Source organism: Sinohyriopsis cumingii, unplaced genomic scaffold (assembly GCF_028554795.1).
Source record: "Sinohyriopsis cumingii isolate HCF-2022 unplaced genomic scaffold, ASM2855479v2 utg000400l, whole genome shotgun sequence".
In the NCBI taxonomy this organism is placed as follows: Eukaryota; Metazoa; Mollusca; class Bivalvia; order Unionida; family Unionidae; genus Sinohyriopsis; species Sinohyriopsis cumingii.
This window is the reverse complement of record NW_028315895.1, coordinates 710,136-727,462: the sequence shown is the minus strand read 5'-3', so window position 1 is coordinate 727,462 and position 17,327 is coordinate 710,136. Positions and strand designations below refer to the sequence as shown.

The 17,327-nt window shown below is 34.0% G+C and overlaps 1 protein-coding gene across 2 annotated transcripts in view; it reads left to right on the top strand.

The window, feature by feature from the left end:
- The window catches only part of LOC149774183 (UDP-glucose:glycoprotein glucosyltransferase 1-like), a 116,558-nt gene that overhangs the window by 32,928 nt on the left and 66,303 nt on the right, over positions 1 to 17,327 (top strand). For both annotated transcript variants that reach the window (XM_089945710.1, XM_089945711.1), the window contains exons 10-16: positions 1,580 to 1,679; positions 6,448 to 6,508; positions 7,127 to 7,282; positions 10,918 to 11,004; positions 11,322 to 11,441; positions 14,444 to 14,665; positions 15,385 to 15,513. In XM_089945710.1, coding sequence (XP_089801836.1) covers positions 1,580 to 1,679; positions 6,448 to 6,508; positions 7,127 to 7,282; positions 10,918 to 11,004; positions 11,322 to 11,441; positions 14,444 to 14,665; positions 15,385 to 15,513 — 875 coding nt within the window. The remainder of the gene's footprint in view (positions 1 to 1,579; positions 1,680 to 6,447; positions 6,509 to 7,126; positions 7,283 to 10,917; positions 11,005 to 11,321; positions 11,442 to 14,443; positions 14,666 to 15,384; positions 15,514 to 17,327) is intronic.

Below are 17,327 nucleotides of genomic sequence, written 5' to 3'. Positions count from 1 at the left end.
CATTTTATGCTTGGCCTAGTTATGGACATCTCATGCAAGAGTGTTGAATCCAGCAACATGTTTGCATTTTTTCCATTAATTTTGTTTTAAAATTTTTTGTCTTTAATTAGGAAGGAGAACTTTGCTACTACTGATATTTTCTGTAGGAATTTGCACAAAGCACAGCAAAACATGGACATTATTGTATGGATACGTAAAGAAATCTGCTACTTGAATATGTTATACATAGTGCTATCCAATACATTTCAGCATAAAAAATGCAGAAATTCTATGTTCTGAGTGAATAGAAGATTTATTTCATCTTGTGGATGAAAACCTAAAGTATTTTTACTCGTAGCCTTGCCACTTGTGGAAATATTGCATATTTTACCTGCTTGATCAAATACATGTTATTCACTTGTTACAAGCAAATAGCCTCTGTATTCTATGTACTATCCAATTTAATATTATCCTTTTTATCTGGTAAATAAACCCCGTTGCAATCATGTTAACTATCATAATGTTCCTCTATTGAAGTTAAACACAGCTCTCCCTTACTGTATTGCTCTTTGTTTTAAATATTTCCTGTCATAATACAAGTGTAGTCAAGGATCAAATTAAGTGATAGTAAAAGTACTTCATTATAAGGTAATCTCATAATACAGTATACTCTCTGATTGTCATGAATGGCATTATAATGAGGGAGTACTGTGCCATATACTTCATTATAAGGTGTTCTCATAATACAGTATACTCTGATTGTCATGGATGGCATTATAATGAGTCAGTACTGTGTCATATACTTCATTATAAGGTAATTTCATAATAAAGTAAACTCTGATTGCCATGGATGGCATTATAATTAGGGAGTACCGTGTCATATACATCATTATAAGGTGGTCTCATAATACAGTATACTCTGATTGCCGTGTATGGCATTATAATGAGGGAGTACTGTGTAATATACATCACTATAAGGTAATCTCATAATGCAATATACTCTGATTGCCATGGATGGTGTTATAATGAGGGAGTGTTGTGTCATACTTCATTATAAGGTAATCTCATAATACAGTATACTCTCTGGTTGCCTTGGATGGCATTATAATGAGGGAGCATTGTGTCATCATTTTAAGGTGGTCTCATAATACAGTATACTCTCTCATTGCCATGGCTGGCATTATAATGAGGGAGTACTTTGTCATATTCATCATTATAAGGTAATCTCATAATACAGTATACTCTGATTGCCATGGATGGCATTATAATGAGAGAGTGCTGTGTCCAATACTTCATTATAAGGTAATCTCTATGGCTGCCATGGATAACATCATGAGTACCATACAAATATAAATAACAAAACAGGATGCATATAACAGGAATGAGATTGACTTTGGAATCTTCATGTTATAATAAATCAATCTTCATGTTACAGAAATGAATCTGGATCTATTTTTCTATTTTTTTTACTACTTATACATGTATCATAATTGAGGTAACCTACCATTTGATGATCTAGGAGGATAATAATTGTCAAAAATGCACAGATAACAGCCTTTTTTTTTTAAGTCATGGACTTATTCATGGTGTATATTTCCAGACCTCAGTCTGCAGGCAGCTCAGAGAGTAATATCAGCCTCACAAGAGGATGCTTTGCGAGTTCTCCGAGACATCAGCCAGAACTTCCCTACACAAACAAGGTGAGACCAGACCTTAACTCCTGACTCCATATTCTCAAAAATGTTTTGAGTGTGAAACTCAGGCTGAAGCTAAAGTTAGACAATTTTGACCTTCTGTATCATAGGTAGAATAAGGTTAGAGTGAAAAAATATGCATGAATTTAAAAATGTATTACCTTTATCAGCTTGCAGATATCCCATTAATGTATTGAAATATGGGGTTTTAAGCTTTGCAATTAATGTCTCAAAATATAGTGTGCTAAGCTTTGTAATTAATGTGTCCAAGTATGGGATGTTGAGCTTTGTAATTAAGTATCAAAATATGAGGTGTTAAGCTTTGTAATTAATGTATTGCTTTTAATCTTGCATTTGAATTTCTAGTCAGTGTTATGTATATTTGATTTAATTTGTTTGTTTGTTTTAAATGTTTTTATTTCATTACTTGCTATTGTAATATAACTTTATTTACTGGAATAGAGCTCAGTTCTGACTAATTTTTTTAAATATTTTTGATGTAAACAACTTTATAGAGACATTGTATCTAATGTTGACCTAGTTCCTGACCTTGATACAGAAGTCAGTGAGAGTTGTAAAAAATAACGTTTTTAATTTTATTTTTTTAAAAAATTCTTTCTTAGAGTAAGATTCATAAAGTGAAATTGAGGCCATACTTTGTTGTTGTGGTAGGGTTTAATGCCATTTTTCAGCACATGATAGGCTATACATGGTGGCCAGTATTAATGGAGGAGGAAGAACCCAGGAAAACCCTAGAAAAAACCACCAACCCTCAAGAAGCTACTGGCAAGCTTTCTCACATACCCACATTTGCCAAATCCGAGACTCAAACCCACACAGACCGAGGTGAGATGGCAGTGATCCATAACGGAGAGCATTTTAGACCACTTAACCACTCGGGTCCCCATCATACTTGGAGTATGTGACAATTAAGATGTAGCAATGTTACAAACTCTGTTTTTTTCCAGAGGATTGACCCTCATCCGGGTATCTGTTTTGTGTTGTAGCTAGATTTATTACTGATGTTTTGAGAAATAATACTTATTCTTGCTATAACACTTGAGAAGTCAGTGTTTTATGTTGCGACCAATTTTGGGGTAATTAGTTTGTTTAATTTAATTCATTACTGCTCCTGTGGCCTAGTGGTTAGGTTGTCCGCCTTGGATGCAGGAGGTCATGGGTTTTGTTCCCCGGCCGAGTCATACCAAAGACTTACAAAATGGTGCTAACAGCTGCCTTGCTTGGTGCTCAGCATTAAGAGGTTAGTGTTAGGACTGGTCGGCTTGGTGTCAGGATAATGTGACTGGGTGGGACATCATGCTACTTGTCTGCATCATGAAGCCCCAGTGCTAGACATCACTATAAACTGTCACACTGCAGACATCGTAGTGATATGACTGAAAAATTGTTAAAGCTGCGTTAAAAATCCAAATCACACACACAATTTAATTTATTTGCATTACAAGTTTGTTTTCCCTGGAAATACTAGTGCTCCAAATTAATTCCTGGACAAGGACAGTTATCAAAATTTACACAGAGTTCAAACACTTGAATCTTATTTTCTGTGATTCAACAGAGAACTGTTGACACATCAGTACAATGCTGACCACAGCAAACGTCATCGCCTTCCATTTTGGATTTCATCAGGATTCGAACTCAGTTTCATTAGGACCTTTTATTACAAGGACTTCTGTTTTTTAGTTCTTGGATTATTTTTGAATTTGATTTGTAAAACTAAGTTCATTATCTCATTTTCACCTTTTTTTTTTGTCAGGAAATAAACTATTTGTTAAATTTTATAACACTTGTTGTCTTCACTTTTTCTTTCTTCTAATAGCCTAAACATGTAACAATGAGTTATTGCTATATTTCTTTTGATATATTACCTGAGTGTAAATCTTTAGGATTACATTCACTACCTCACATATCAAGCACTACCATGCTTTAAAAAAAAAGACCTTAACAAAGTTTTTGGCTTATTTTAGGAAAAGGCACGCTGACTAGGTCACCAGATATCAGGGTGAATGTCACTAGAGTGGTTTCCCCTTGGCTAAAGGGAATGTTGCCAAATCATGGCCTCCACAAATACTGAATTTAGTTGAGCCTTTTCATCAGTCCAATGATTTTTGGAGTTTTGTCACCTCAGAAAAGTGAACTCCAGCTCTTTTTTGTCCTTTTTACTCAATATCCTTTATAGGAATATTTTGCACTTCAGTGGTCTAATTTCTTCATACTATAAACTTATCAGTACCTTCTTAATTATTTGCTATGGTCTTGAGTAGTTTAAATTCACCTCAGTTCTTGACTTTGTTTATGAATTCTGTGAAGTAATTTGATCTGTTATGGTGCATTTATGATCATTTCTGTAATATCCATTTTCAATTTTGTTTCATTTTTAACAACAGCAGATTGTTATGATGTTTGAGTGATTTTACCTACATATGCCATTGCCTTACTCTCCCATTTTACAGGGTTAATTGGGATACAAACAGGGTTAACATGATTTACAGGGCTAATTGGGATACAAACAGATCAGTCTGGCAGAAGACCATCAGTCAATCTGTATTAATTATATGGGATGCAGTTCAGGCTATACATGCAGTATATGTTTAAACTGGCAACCTGTCAGAGAACTAACTAGGATGAATGGGACACCTATGAAGCACACAACCGTAAATATGGACAGCATTAATCTTGTTCTGGCCATCACAAGCTTGACACACTGCCATCACCCTCTTCATCAGTCAAAACATGCCACATATACTTGGTTATAAGACACGTCAAGCTGCAAAAAACATAGCACAATGCACTGGCAGACCATGTTTTTTGTTGTATATTCTGTTGATTACTCCTAACAAACTGCAGAGACTCAGATTTGCAGGCACTTTATATAATGGCAGATCTGCATCTGTGCAGCTTGCAGTTGGACTCAGTGTATAAGAGTATATATGGTACAGTACCAACTGGACTGTCTTGATACAGTGGCCCATCTCAGTTTAAATTCTAGAATTGAAAATTTAGGGAGGTAGTCCCACTTCATTTAGAATAAAGTGGGGAGGGAGCTTATAAAAATAGGATGAATTTAATGATGAAATAAAGATAGGGCTTCAAAATATGCTGCATGATTTTCATGCATTCATTTGATTGTTGGGCATGATTTTTGAGAAATTGGCATGAATTTCATATTGTGTGCCCTAGAATAAACCCTGCCATATGAACCAGTAGTTGATATGCTTTCGGCACAGACAAATGTTGATACTAGATAGCAATAGTAATAATACTGGGAATAATCAGCACAGTACTTCAGCACTGAACACTAAATGGCCGCAGACAACACCAGGTTTGACACAGCCTTTAGCTAAGCCTTCAGCTTCTTGGGCCGGGTATGGTGATTTAATTTCCTGGTATACCCAGTCCAATCTTCAAGACACAAGTATTGCCTCACACATAGTAATAGCATGGTTAGGCAGTGTGCCTCAATTATTCCATACATTTCATCATGTTGTATAGAATGTACAACTACCAATGGTGATCATTCCCTTTGTTAGCTGGCTCTGGACTAAATCTTCATCTCATGTACAGCCACCTACCACTGGGTCTGGGTATCAATTGTCCAGGTATACCCAGTCGATCATGGCAAAAACTACTGTGTCAGTGTAGTGCAGGACCATTACTCCAGATCTGCCACAGCCTTGACATATATCTACCACTGGGGACCAGGAACAATGATACTCCACTTTTCCAGTTTAGCCATTGCTACCTGCCCTGTCTTACTGACTCACTTTTATGTGGTTCATTTTCCTGGGTCATATTCAAGAGGGCTCTAAAAACTAACTTATTTCGACTACAAGAACAAACTTAAAGACCTAATAATGTTTCCTACCTTAAATATTCTCAGCATGTTTAATGTTTTCTAAATTCATGGTGTTTTTTGTTTTTGTAATCATATCATTATATGTTTTTTTTATCTTACAGGTGTTGTCTAGTGTTGTAAAGCACTTAGAGCTTCTAAAGATTAGGCGCTATACAAAGTCCTCGTTATTATCACTATTATTAATATTATTATTATCATTGTGGCTGAGTGGTCTAAAGCACTCACCATTCCGTATCACTGCCATCTCACCTCTGTCTGCATGGGTTCGAGTCCAAGGCTCGGCTAGCGCGGGCATGTGGGAAAGCCTGCCAGTAGCTTCTCGTGGGTCGGTGGTTCTTCCCTGGGTTTTCCAGTGTTCTTCCTCCACCATTTATACTGGCCGCCATGTATAGCCTATCTTGTGCTGAAAAATGGCGTTAAACCCTAGAACAACAACAACAATTATTATTATTGTTGTTGTTGTTGTTGTTGTTGTTGTTGTTGTTATTATTATTATTATTATTATTATTATTATTATTATTATTATTATTAATCAAAGTGAAAGAATACTGCTGTTTAATCCTTATGTTGGGGTGAAAACCTATATGTGTTATTTCAGCAAATGGAGGCTTTGCTAAAAAAAAGACCTGACTCTATATTCTAGTGTTCTTTCTGGTGATTAGTTTTTGACAATCAACAAATATGTGATTTATAATGTTTAAATTTCTAATAGGAATCATTGGGTCAAGAAAAATTGGAGCTTTCTTCTTCTAAAATCTATTCGCTTTGCATTATATGATCTTTTAAAAGTTTTTTTCACTTCTGGACAGTAACCGCTTGTTTTTATGATTGTTGACAATGCCTGTAATTTTATCAAAAAGCAACCATTATTGTCTTTAAATTTGTTTTATTTACTTTCAGGTCACTGGTGAAAACCCATATTGATGATGAAATGAGAAAAGAAATTGAGAAGAATCAACAGGTGAATTAGAAGCATTCATGAGTTTTAAATTTATGTGATTATACTTTAAGAAACTACATTATCCTTGAAAAGCTGTAAAAAAATGCATCTAAATTAGATTTGTACTAAATTCACAGCGCTGTTCAATTTCTTTTATTTTAAAAATCAACCCAGCAATAGGAGTAAGAGATTATTATACAGAATTTATTAAACATGCTAAACATCGATATCACAAGTATATAAGGTTCAAAATATTAGCAGTTATTCATCTTGAGAACTAGGTCAGATTTAACAAATTTGAGAACTAGGTCAAATTTAAGATTTTTGAGAACTAGATCAACTTTAACAATTTTGAGAACTAGGTCAAATTTAAAAAATTTGAGAACGGTCAACTTTAACAATTTTGAGAACTAGGTCAAATTTAACAATTTTGAGAACTATGTCAAATTTAACAATTTTGAGAACTATGTCAAATTTAACAATTTTGAGAACTAGGTCAAATTTAACAATTTTGAGGAGTTTTAACAGTAATGTCATCAGATTATAATGATTGAAGAAAAGTGTGATACTTCCATTTTAAAATGTTTCATGGATTTTAGGGATGTTGCATTTTTATTGATGCGGTCATGATATTTTCAGTATTTTGAGAACTACCAGTCAGTGGAGCCTGGAGATTCAGCACTCTTCCTAAATGGAATTTCCATGGATATGGAGGTGTATGATATCTTCACTATGCTGGATAAAATGAGAGATGAAGCCAAATTGATGGAAGGACTCTTTTCTCTGGGCTTCAAGGTGAGAGCTTCAAATGTGTTGTACTGTGAGTTTTCTCCATTGCAGTAGAGTTGGCTGCCAATTTTATTGGTTTTATGCCTACAATATAGAAACTTATAAAATGAATGAATGAATTATTTAATAGTTTGTTTAAAAAATGTACTGTATTCACTGTCTTTCTATTAGTTATAGACCTTTTGCATATGCCACTTTGTAAAAAAAAAATCTTTTATTTTGTCATCATTCATGGATTTTCTCTTTCTGAATGAGGCTAGATTTACTTTGTTTAGGGCAGATGGTGTTTAGACTATATATATATATATATATATATATATATATATATATATATATATACACTTAATACTTTTCTTGACATTGTTTTCTCAACAATGAAAGTTTTAAAACTCCACATAAGTTGCACTATATTTTTTATTGCATGGCATCTTATTAATTCTTTTCATATTGGCCATACTCTTGTTTTGGAATTTTGGAAGCAAACTAGGGCATGGGTTTGAAAGCTTCATTTTTTTAATATAACAGTAACTTCTATTTCTCTGTCAAATACATTGCTTGGTCACATCAAAAACCAGGAATAACCTTCTGCTACCCACAAATCCCACCCTCCCTGAAAGATGATAAAATGTCTTCATGTCCATATGGATAAAAGGATCATATAGATGAAGGGAAGTAACTCTTTATTATTTGAGTTTTATTTACGCCTCCCAGAATCCATAGCAGTTCATCATTATTTTAGACCATCCAGCATATGGCAGCAGATGTGCAATGCCTCAGTTGCCTTTACATGCTCCCTTTGCAGTGGCCCTTATGGTACAATCACACTCCATCTTGGGTTGTCTAGATCAGCAGATTACAATTTCAGCTGGAATCAAAAATGAATTGTCTCATAAGCAAGACATGGAGTGGCTGAAGATGTAAAGCCCTAAAACCGGAAGCCCTATTTTGTGCAGATGCCAGTTTGTCAAGTTTGGATGGGGGCACACTTGCTTTCTGACCTTGTTACAGTCGGTGGCCAATGGACATTGTAACAGAAGGTACTTCACATTATTATGCTGAATATAATGGACATTCTCCATGTCTGCTATGCTGGTATGGAGCATATCCAAAAAAAGATTTTTCTTATATTGTCAGACAATTTCATTGTTGTAAACTACATAATCAATGGATGACATTACTGGACCAATTCATAATGGTGCTGGAATACCTTTTTGTGTACCCAATACCATAATAAGCATCCGTACAAAATCCTGAGCTAACTCAGTGTTTTGGCTGATTTCTTATCAGATCGAGTCCAACTGTATTATACAGAGTGCTATCTCCATCTGTCTGTTTTCCGTTGATTTTGTGAGGATGGGCCAACTGGTATTGGACCTATTCCTGGTAAAGTGAACAACCTTCATCTCTCCATTACATCCATAAGAAGGACTTCTTCAGTTTGATTGTGGAGAGAATCTAGACAGCTAGATGGCCCACTGTTTCAAAGACATCTGAGGGGAAGAGGTGCAATTCAAAGACTAGTGTCACATTATTGATATCACACTAGTGTCACGTTATTGATATCACACTAGTGTCACATTATTGATATCACACTAGTGTCACATTATTGATATCACACCACTGTCAGCTTCCATTCCTCAGTTGGCTAAATTCCATCTTTTACTTGCCGAGGACAAAAAGTCTCTATCACTATAGGAGAATACTCTATTTCATGATTTCAGACATAGACATCATGGAAGGGAAGATATTGGTTCCAGTAAGGATATTTCTGAATTGTTGCAAAAATTTGACATATCCAGGCCATTCTAGCTCACCTCATTCCAAAAACAGAACACCCCTGGGTCTTGACATGAGTCAACTGATCTAAATGTGAATCCCACCACATTTGAAGTGTTTATCATACAAGACTTGCTTGGCAATAGCACTAGCTTCAGCCTGCAGAGCATGTGAGATTGATGCACTCTCCACAAATCTGAACTAAATGCAGTTCTGTGCAGTGGCTCCATTGTAATAATGTCACAGCCTGGTTTCATCTCTTAAGAACAGTTTACTGTAGATAGGCCATCAACAAATATCTATTTGTCCTCTCTGTTTGACTGACCTGTTGAGAGAGGTGAAGCTACAATACCTGGTATACATTTCTTGATGCTATCAGAGGCACACAGAACATATATGTTGGCCATCAGATGCTCCTGCAGCCAGTTAAGACAGAAAAGCAAGACTTAACCCAAAAAGTTATGGTCTTTTGGCTGAAGGGTTTGTTAGATTGGCATGCTCTGAACTCTGACCTGATCAGGTACGACTCCTGAAGATTTCAGCTATATGACCAATATTCATTAGCATGTCCTTCAAATGTAATGTCTCAGTTTGAGACATAATGGAGTTGTTTGGCTGGTATACTCAGTCTTGTGGCTCCAGCTGCTATTTATTTGTCATGGTCCAGCAAAAAAGAGCTACATCTTTTCAGGCCACTGCTTTTTGAGTTACCATACTCCATTCATGAGAGCACAACCTCAGTCCTAGGCATGACCTTGCAACTTTCACAGGATATACCTGGAAGCTTTTGCATGTAGGGTAATAGCCTTTTCCAGATGCAGAGATTAAACTCTCGTGAGTATAAATGCATAATCTTCAGTTGTGCTCTCTTCGCTGTAATAGAAGTTCATCTTTTAAGTCAAGACATCATCACGCTTCTACACTGATGTGGTAGCAGTTGGCTGGCTAAGTATTTCCTCCTGTTATTCTCTCCATGTTAGTTTGATCAGGTAATGAAAAGAGAATTTATATTATTTAGTAAAATGTTTCCCAATCACAATATTATAAATCCCCCCCCTTTCCCAAAATGTGAGCATCTTGTTATGGGTTTCACTCAAACTTAAACTAGTAAAAATGCAGAATACAAGTAGAAACTATTGGGAACAAGGAGAATTAATCTGTAGGAGTTACTTCCCTTATCTATAAAATGTATACGGATGGAAAGATTTTTTTGATATATATTTCACGGAGGGCAAGATTTGGAGTTAGCCTAGCGTTATTCCTAATGTTGATATGACTGAGTATTTTCAGAGAAACTTAATTTACTAAAAAAAACTTCCTGTTTATTGAAATATGATCCTTTTTCTAATTGTTTCATTTCTCAACACTGATTTCATCTTGTAGTGATGTAGAGAGAGCATATACAATTAATTATTATTCATGTCCATCCATTAATCCATTAATTCACCTGTCTGTATATATGTCCATCCTGTATATCATCACAATGTATATGCCCAATAATTTTTATGAGTGGATTGAAATCATATGAAATGTAATATCAGAATAACTTTGATAAAGTTTTATTTTCATATTTTTTCTATCAAGCTTTGGCTGATTTATTGCGCTCAGAAGGTTTCCCTAGCATATTGAACCAAGATTGGATTCACTTATATCCTATTTGCATAGGCATCCACATTTTCGGAACACATTTCTAGTTCACTGTACATCATTTTAAAATCATATTGTAGTTTACAGTACATTTATATATACTTGTATTTTAAATTTAATCTTGAAGATTTTTAGCTTATTATTATTATCCTCATTTGCTACTACATTGTATTTAAGAAATGTCATCCTATATAATTTATGTTGATACTTCATTGTAGGGATCAAAGATGAATCAGCTGTTGAAGGTGGACCTCAGTGGAGGCAGTGAAAACTTTGCCATTGATATTAGACATACAGCAGTACAGGTGACAATCTAAATGTTTTTTTTTGCCTTGGATCATGCACAATTACTGTACACTAATTGGCTTTAAGAACAGGTATCAAATAAAGGTCATCATAACAACAGTTACAAAATGTCAACATTGTTAGAGGCAAACTTGAGGCTTTTTCCACTTTTCCTAAATTGCTGTACGAATTTTCGATTTTTGCACAAAATTAAATATTTACCTCATTATGGTAATAGGAGCTCTGGAGATATAATTATGAAAATTGGAATTTAATTTGTAAGCATATTCACATCCCCGTTTCTGTTATTGTATTTTGTCTTTTCTTCCCCATGCAGTTTATCAATGATCTGGAGAAAGATGACAAGTACAAAGGTTGGCCCAATATGGCTCAAGACATCCTCCAACCCACCTTTCCTGGCATGCTGCGCCATGTGGCCAAAAACTTTTTTCATCTGGTAAGCAAATTGGCTTTGTTGCCCCAAATTACTTAAGCCTTTAACTTTTTCAATGCAATTTGTGTTTTTGGCATTGCTTCAAAAGTTAAGTATGATACCTATTATTCTGGGTTGAAAAATGTTGTAATAATTGTTATGTATATTTAATCTGCATTGTGTGTTTTTTTTCTTCTCCATTATATATATATATATATATATATATATATATATATATATATATATATATATATATATATATATAAAGTGGAGCCTCATTAATCCGGACTCCGTTTATCCGGAAACCTTGCTATCCAGACATAATTCAACGGGAACGGAATTCCAAAACATTAATTTGCTCCATTAATCAAGAAATCTGCGTTCCGGATCCGGAAATCAAAATCGGGGACCAAAGAGTAAAATTACATTAAAACTTTTCTCGATAATCCTGAAATAATCTGTCCAAAAATAAGAAAATTCGAAAAATCATATGTGGAAATACAATCAGAAGAATAATACATAAAACGCAGTAGTGAAGCCCTTAAGAATCTATGGCCACTATCAATAACTAAGTAGCGTGACCATATTGTAACCAGCAATTGTATAAACAATGTCTGTTTTAACTAGTCACCGACGGGGGTGTTAATAATTAAATAAACACACTGGGATCAAATCGTCCACGCTTTTTGACATAACATATGGTAAATAAATTAAAAGTGTCTTTAAGCCACTTTGTTGTTTACCAATTGTATGTAACAATCGCAGTTTATTGTTTGCTGTGCAAATACAGTTGACATTTTTAAGCTGTGGACAGTATAGAGCTTCAAAGAATCCAGGCAAACAAAGGTTACAGACTTCTTCAGGAAATTGACATAATAAATGTATGTACAGTACATACATGTACATGAACATAATGTGATGTGTTCGATGTGTTAATTGTCTAAACTTCTGTTTACTGTATATGTACGTACAAGCACATGTTATAATAATGTGAAATAAAGAAATAAACACAAATTAATAAATGTATTCATTAATTTATTTCAACCATTATTGAATATACAGTACATTACATTTAAAGCTAGCATATACATGTACATATATACGGTGTGATGATATCGTAAAATAAAAAATGTGCATGATTCAATTATCCGGAAAACTCGTTAATCCGGACATATTCGCTGGGAACGAATGTGTCCAGATTATCGAGGCTCCATTGTGTATATATATATATATATATATATATATATATATATATATATATATATATATATATATATATATATATATATATATATATATATATATTGTGTGATGGACCTTAGTAATTGAGTTAATGGCCTTCCTGACTAGTGACATTTATTTAGTAAACAACATAATATATAGCAGATATTTATCTGTGCTTATAGATTAAATATTCATATCATCATTACTGGAAATAAACATGTTTATTTGAGTTTGAATTCAGGACATTGTTGTTCCCCAGTGACCAGCTGTTTTACATGTTCTTTACAAAATTTTTATTAAGAGACTTAGAAAGAATTAAAATTTACATGAAAATTTGTAGTAGTTTGATTTGTTTTCAAAAGCCTTTTTTTGTTGTTGAAGATAAGCCAGTCTTCTTACACATCATCATTAGACCACATGTTGTGTACCGCATAAAGGGTCCTGTCTTCTTTTCAAGGTCAAGCTGTCTTAATATATTCAGTTTTCCATAACCTTTTCCCTTGCACTTCATAACTTTAAAGCTGGTTTGAATGGATGACTCTTGATATATATATATATATATATATATATATATATATATATATATATATATATATACACATTAATAACAAACCCTGTGTTATGAACTACATTGGGGGTACTATCTCCAAGTTCAAAGGCATGGCTGATTTATTTCTGTTTCACATCACATTTCTCATCTGCTCAGTAACTTTAAACCCATTTGAGATTGAGAGATACACGTTTTTATACCTGTGCATCATCTCTAGAAGGTGTACCACATACCATTTTGGAGGTCATATCATCAAAGTCATGATCTCAGTTTACTATTTTATTTTGTTGTAACCTTTCCCTCCCTCTCTATAACATTAAACCTGTTAGAGATTAAGACATGAGATGCTCCTGTTCATCATCACTGGAAGGTGTGCCACATACCACCTTGGGTGTCATGTCTTCAAAGGTGAAGGTCATGGCTCAGTATTTTCAGTTTTCCATTACATTTTCTTTTAAGCTGTTTGAAATAAAGGGATGAAACTTGGCATACTTGATAACATCACTAGAAAGTCTATTGCATACCACATTAAGGGTGTCCTCTTTTAGTCAGACTTGTGGCTGAATATTTTATATTTTCATAGTCCTTTCAGTTCTTCTCCACAACTTTTAAACTGTTTCTTATTAAGCAATTAAACTTGGTATGCATGCAAATTATCAATACAAGGTTCAGCCAGTATTTTTCAAGGTCAAGGTCACAGTTCAGTATTTTGAGTGTCCCATCTTTCATGCCCTTCCACTGTAAAATTATGTTGTGAAGATTTTTCAGATTAAAAAATGATGACCTTGCCATGGTAGGTAGGGGACTCAAAATTATCTGAATTCACCTGTTCTTTTATGTATTTTGAAAGAATTACATTTCAGTTTACAAAAATACATTGTTGCCTTCCTCAGGATTTGAGTGATACATTAGTCAGTAGATTGAAGTCAAAATGTACCAGAAAAATTAAAAGCTTATGGTAATAATTCTTTGGTACTGAACTTGATCTTGTTAATGTAACATTGTCTCTGTTGCCAGTTGTTAAAAATTTTGGCAAACAAAAACAAAGAAAAGTAGCATGTATCTTAACAAATGAATGCTTGAGTGCTGATATTTATTATGTATACATATGTGTACATATGGAAAACAAAAATACATGCACAATGCATAAAGGAAGTTACTGTCAGCTTTCATTTTCTATGTGCTTACTGTGTACTTATAGACAGTGTCAGCCAAGAGTAGGTGAAGTAATTCTTCCACTTTCATTTTACAGGTATTTATTGTGGACCCAATTAACAAGGATAGCCGAGAGCTTCTGAAGATGGCTGAGGCATTTTATGTGCACAGTGTCCCTGTTCGAATTGGTTTTGTCTTCTTAGTAAACTCTGATCCAGATGTCACAGGAAAGGATGATGCTGGTGTTGCCCTGACAAATGCATTTGATTACATCCGTCAGGAGAACTCACCTGCCAAGGGACTCTCATTCATAACAGATGTGAGTGATGTAATTTAGGCATTAAACTACACGGGTTTTTTCGAGTCCACATTAGTGACAAGGTTAGATTATGCTGTCACTTTTCTGGCACCATGATTGACAGGAACTATTTTTAATGGTTTTGGTGCATTCAGATTTTTGTTGAAGTTTGTTTATTGGCACATATTTCATAAATCCTTTTTTTGGAGTTTGTTCACATTTGGAGCAAATCATTATAATGCTAAGACAATCTATTCTTTGGCATGTAAATTTGCCCCTTTAACCTTGAGATTAAGGTCACAGGGATAGAAAATTTATGTTATGTTATTGGTATAATTTTTGTTTGTTTGCTTGCATATGCATTTCCTAAACCCCTAGATTGTTTTTTGTTTTTACTTGGGATGGGCCATAATGAAGCTAAGCCCATTAATTCTTTGACATGCCTGTGCCCCTTTGATGTTGAGGTCAGTGTCACAGTTATCGAAAAATTGCACTAATGATTTGGTTTAAATTTTTAAATAAACTTATATTTCTTGAACTGCTTGATTGGTTTTCTTTATACTTAGAAGGAAAGATGGTGTATTTACAATATTTAATGTTTAATTGTACCTTGAAGAACGTATACAATAAAAACTGAACTTTAGAGTTTTAGTATAAAATCATTTCCATAGTTGAAAATGTTTTAAAATTTGACAGACTACTATGTCAGAACTTACTGAGGCTTTTTACTGCTCATACAGGTGTATGAGAAGGTGAAGTCTGATGAAATCACAGCACAAAATGTCATTGCGGAGTTCCTGTCACAACACCCAGATGAAGATGTAGACAAGGTGTTTGGAAAAGGAACAGAATATGATTTTATCAAGAGGGTAAGTGATTGTTGAGTGGAAAAAAACAGTCTGTGCTGTATATCTTTGAAGATAAATTTATGATCTTCTTTCTCAGATTCTGGCTAAATGCAGAAAAAATGTCATTCCTTAATGATCTAAATGTCATACTTATTTGTTTCTGCTACAGAAATACCATTTCCAGTATTCTATCTCAAATTATAGTTAGATATTAAAACATTCTTTTTCATACCCCACCCCAGTGAAATTTGACTGGCATTATATTGCATCATCATCCATTAAATTGATTGAAATGGTGGGTGGCATTTGTTTTTGTTTTCAGATAATAAATTATGCTGGACAGATTTCAAAGCAACTTGATACATGACTGCTTAGACGTGACTGCTTAACCCAAGGAAGAATTGTATTTAATTTCAGGGTTGTAACCAAAGTTATAGAAGCAGGAATGCAATGAATTTATTACATTTGTTTTCTTTAAATCCTGAAAGAAGCCTAATGATTTGAGGATCAATAGTTCCATGGTCAAGGTCACTGTTGCTAAAAAACCAAAGATTTTCCAGATGCTTTTTGTTTCTGGGTTATTAACTGAGTTGTAGAAACATGAATTCAATGAATTTAGTACATTTATTTTCTTAGATCATGAAAGAAGCCTAATGATTTGAGGATAATTAGTTCAAAGGTCAAGGCCACTGCTGCTAAAAGAAGATATTTCCCATACATTTCTTTTGAAGATGTGAAGATGACACATTAAGTTTTAGATACTAAATTTAAATGCAAGATATTATATTTGATTCTCTTTGACCATGAAAACAAATATTTTTATTTTGTAGGGAGTAGATTTGATGTCAGAGTCACAGTAAACATAAATAGATGTGACTATTGCATTTTTCAGACAGTAACATACGCTCTATATGGCACATTTGTACAAAAAATGTTTAATGTATTCCTTTCTGCCCAAGAAAGAGTCTTGGATGGTGTGTACATCAAGGTCATGGTCGCTTACTAAAGATTAATTCAGTTTTTGCTTTTTATTCAGGACCAGATGTTTTGTTTTCTTGAACCAATTTCAGTCAATTGTGGTACAGATATGATAATCCTTTTACATGAGAAAGAGTCCTATTGATTTGGGAATTGGTAGCTTGAAGTTCACTGCTGGTATTACTAAAATAGATTTTGTCCTTGCATTTCATTTTTGGATGGTAACTTTTGTCTGATCCATTATTTTGGCACATGTTTACCTTTGCTTTTAAAAGAACCCTAAACAACTTAGATCTTGGGAAATTTTAGGCCAGGAAGAAACCCCATATAGGTGAAGATTGATTATGGAATAAAGTTGGAACCATGCCTGTAAATGTTTACAGCAGAGAATACATGAAAACAACCAACCTAATGTTGTCAGTGGATGATGTACCATTTGTGGTACTCTTTAGATTCTAGGTGTATACTGAATTTTTTTTCTGTATATATTTTGAAGATTTGTTATTTTGTTCCCTCTATACTAGTTTAAAGTTTTCTATATCATGGCATTTCAGTGTTGAATTTGACTGAACAGAAATGTGATAATCAGAACAATATATTTTTTGCTGGAAATAATTTAAAATAAGTTTTCATATTATGAATGATTTTGAAGTGAATTATTGCAGGAAGTCTCGTACATAAAGAATGTATGGAAATGTTTCAGAGTGATATAAAATTATAGTAAGATGTACCATGTGTACTCATATACAAGTCTTATCCAACTGTAGACAGCATCGACATAGACCATTATCCGCTATCGTATAATGCATCAGCAGATCAGGATGTTTGTTTTACTGATTAATCCGAAAAATTGCATA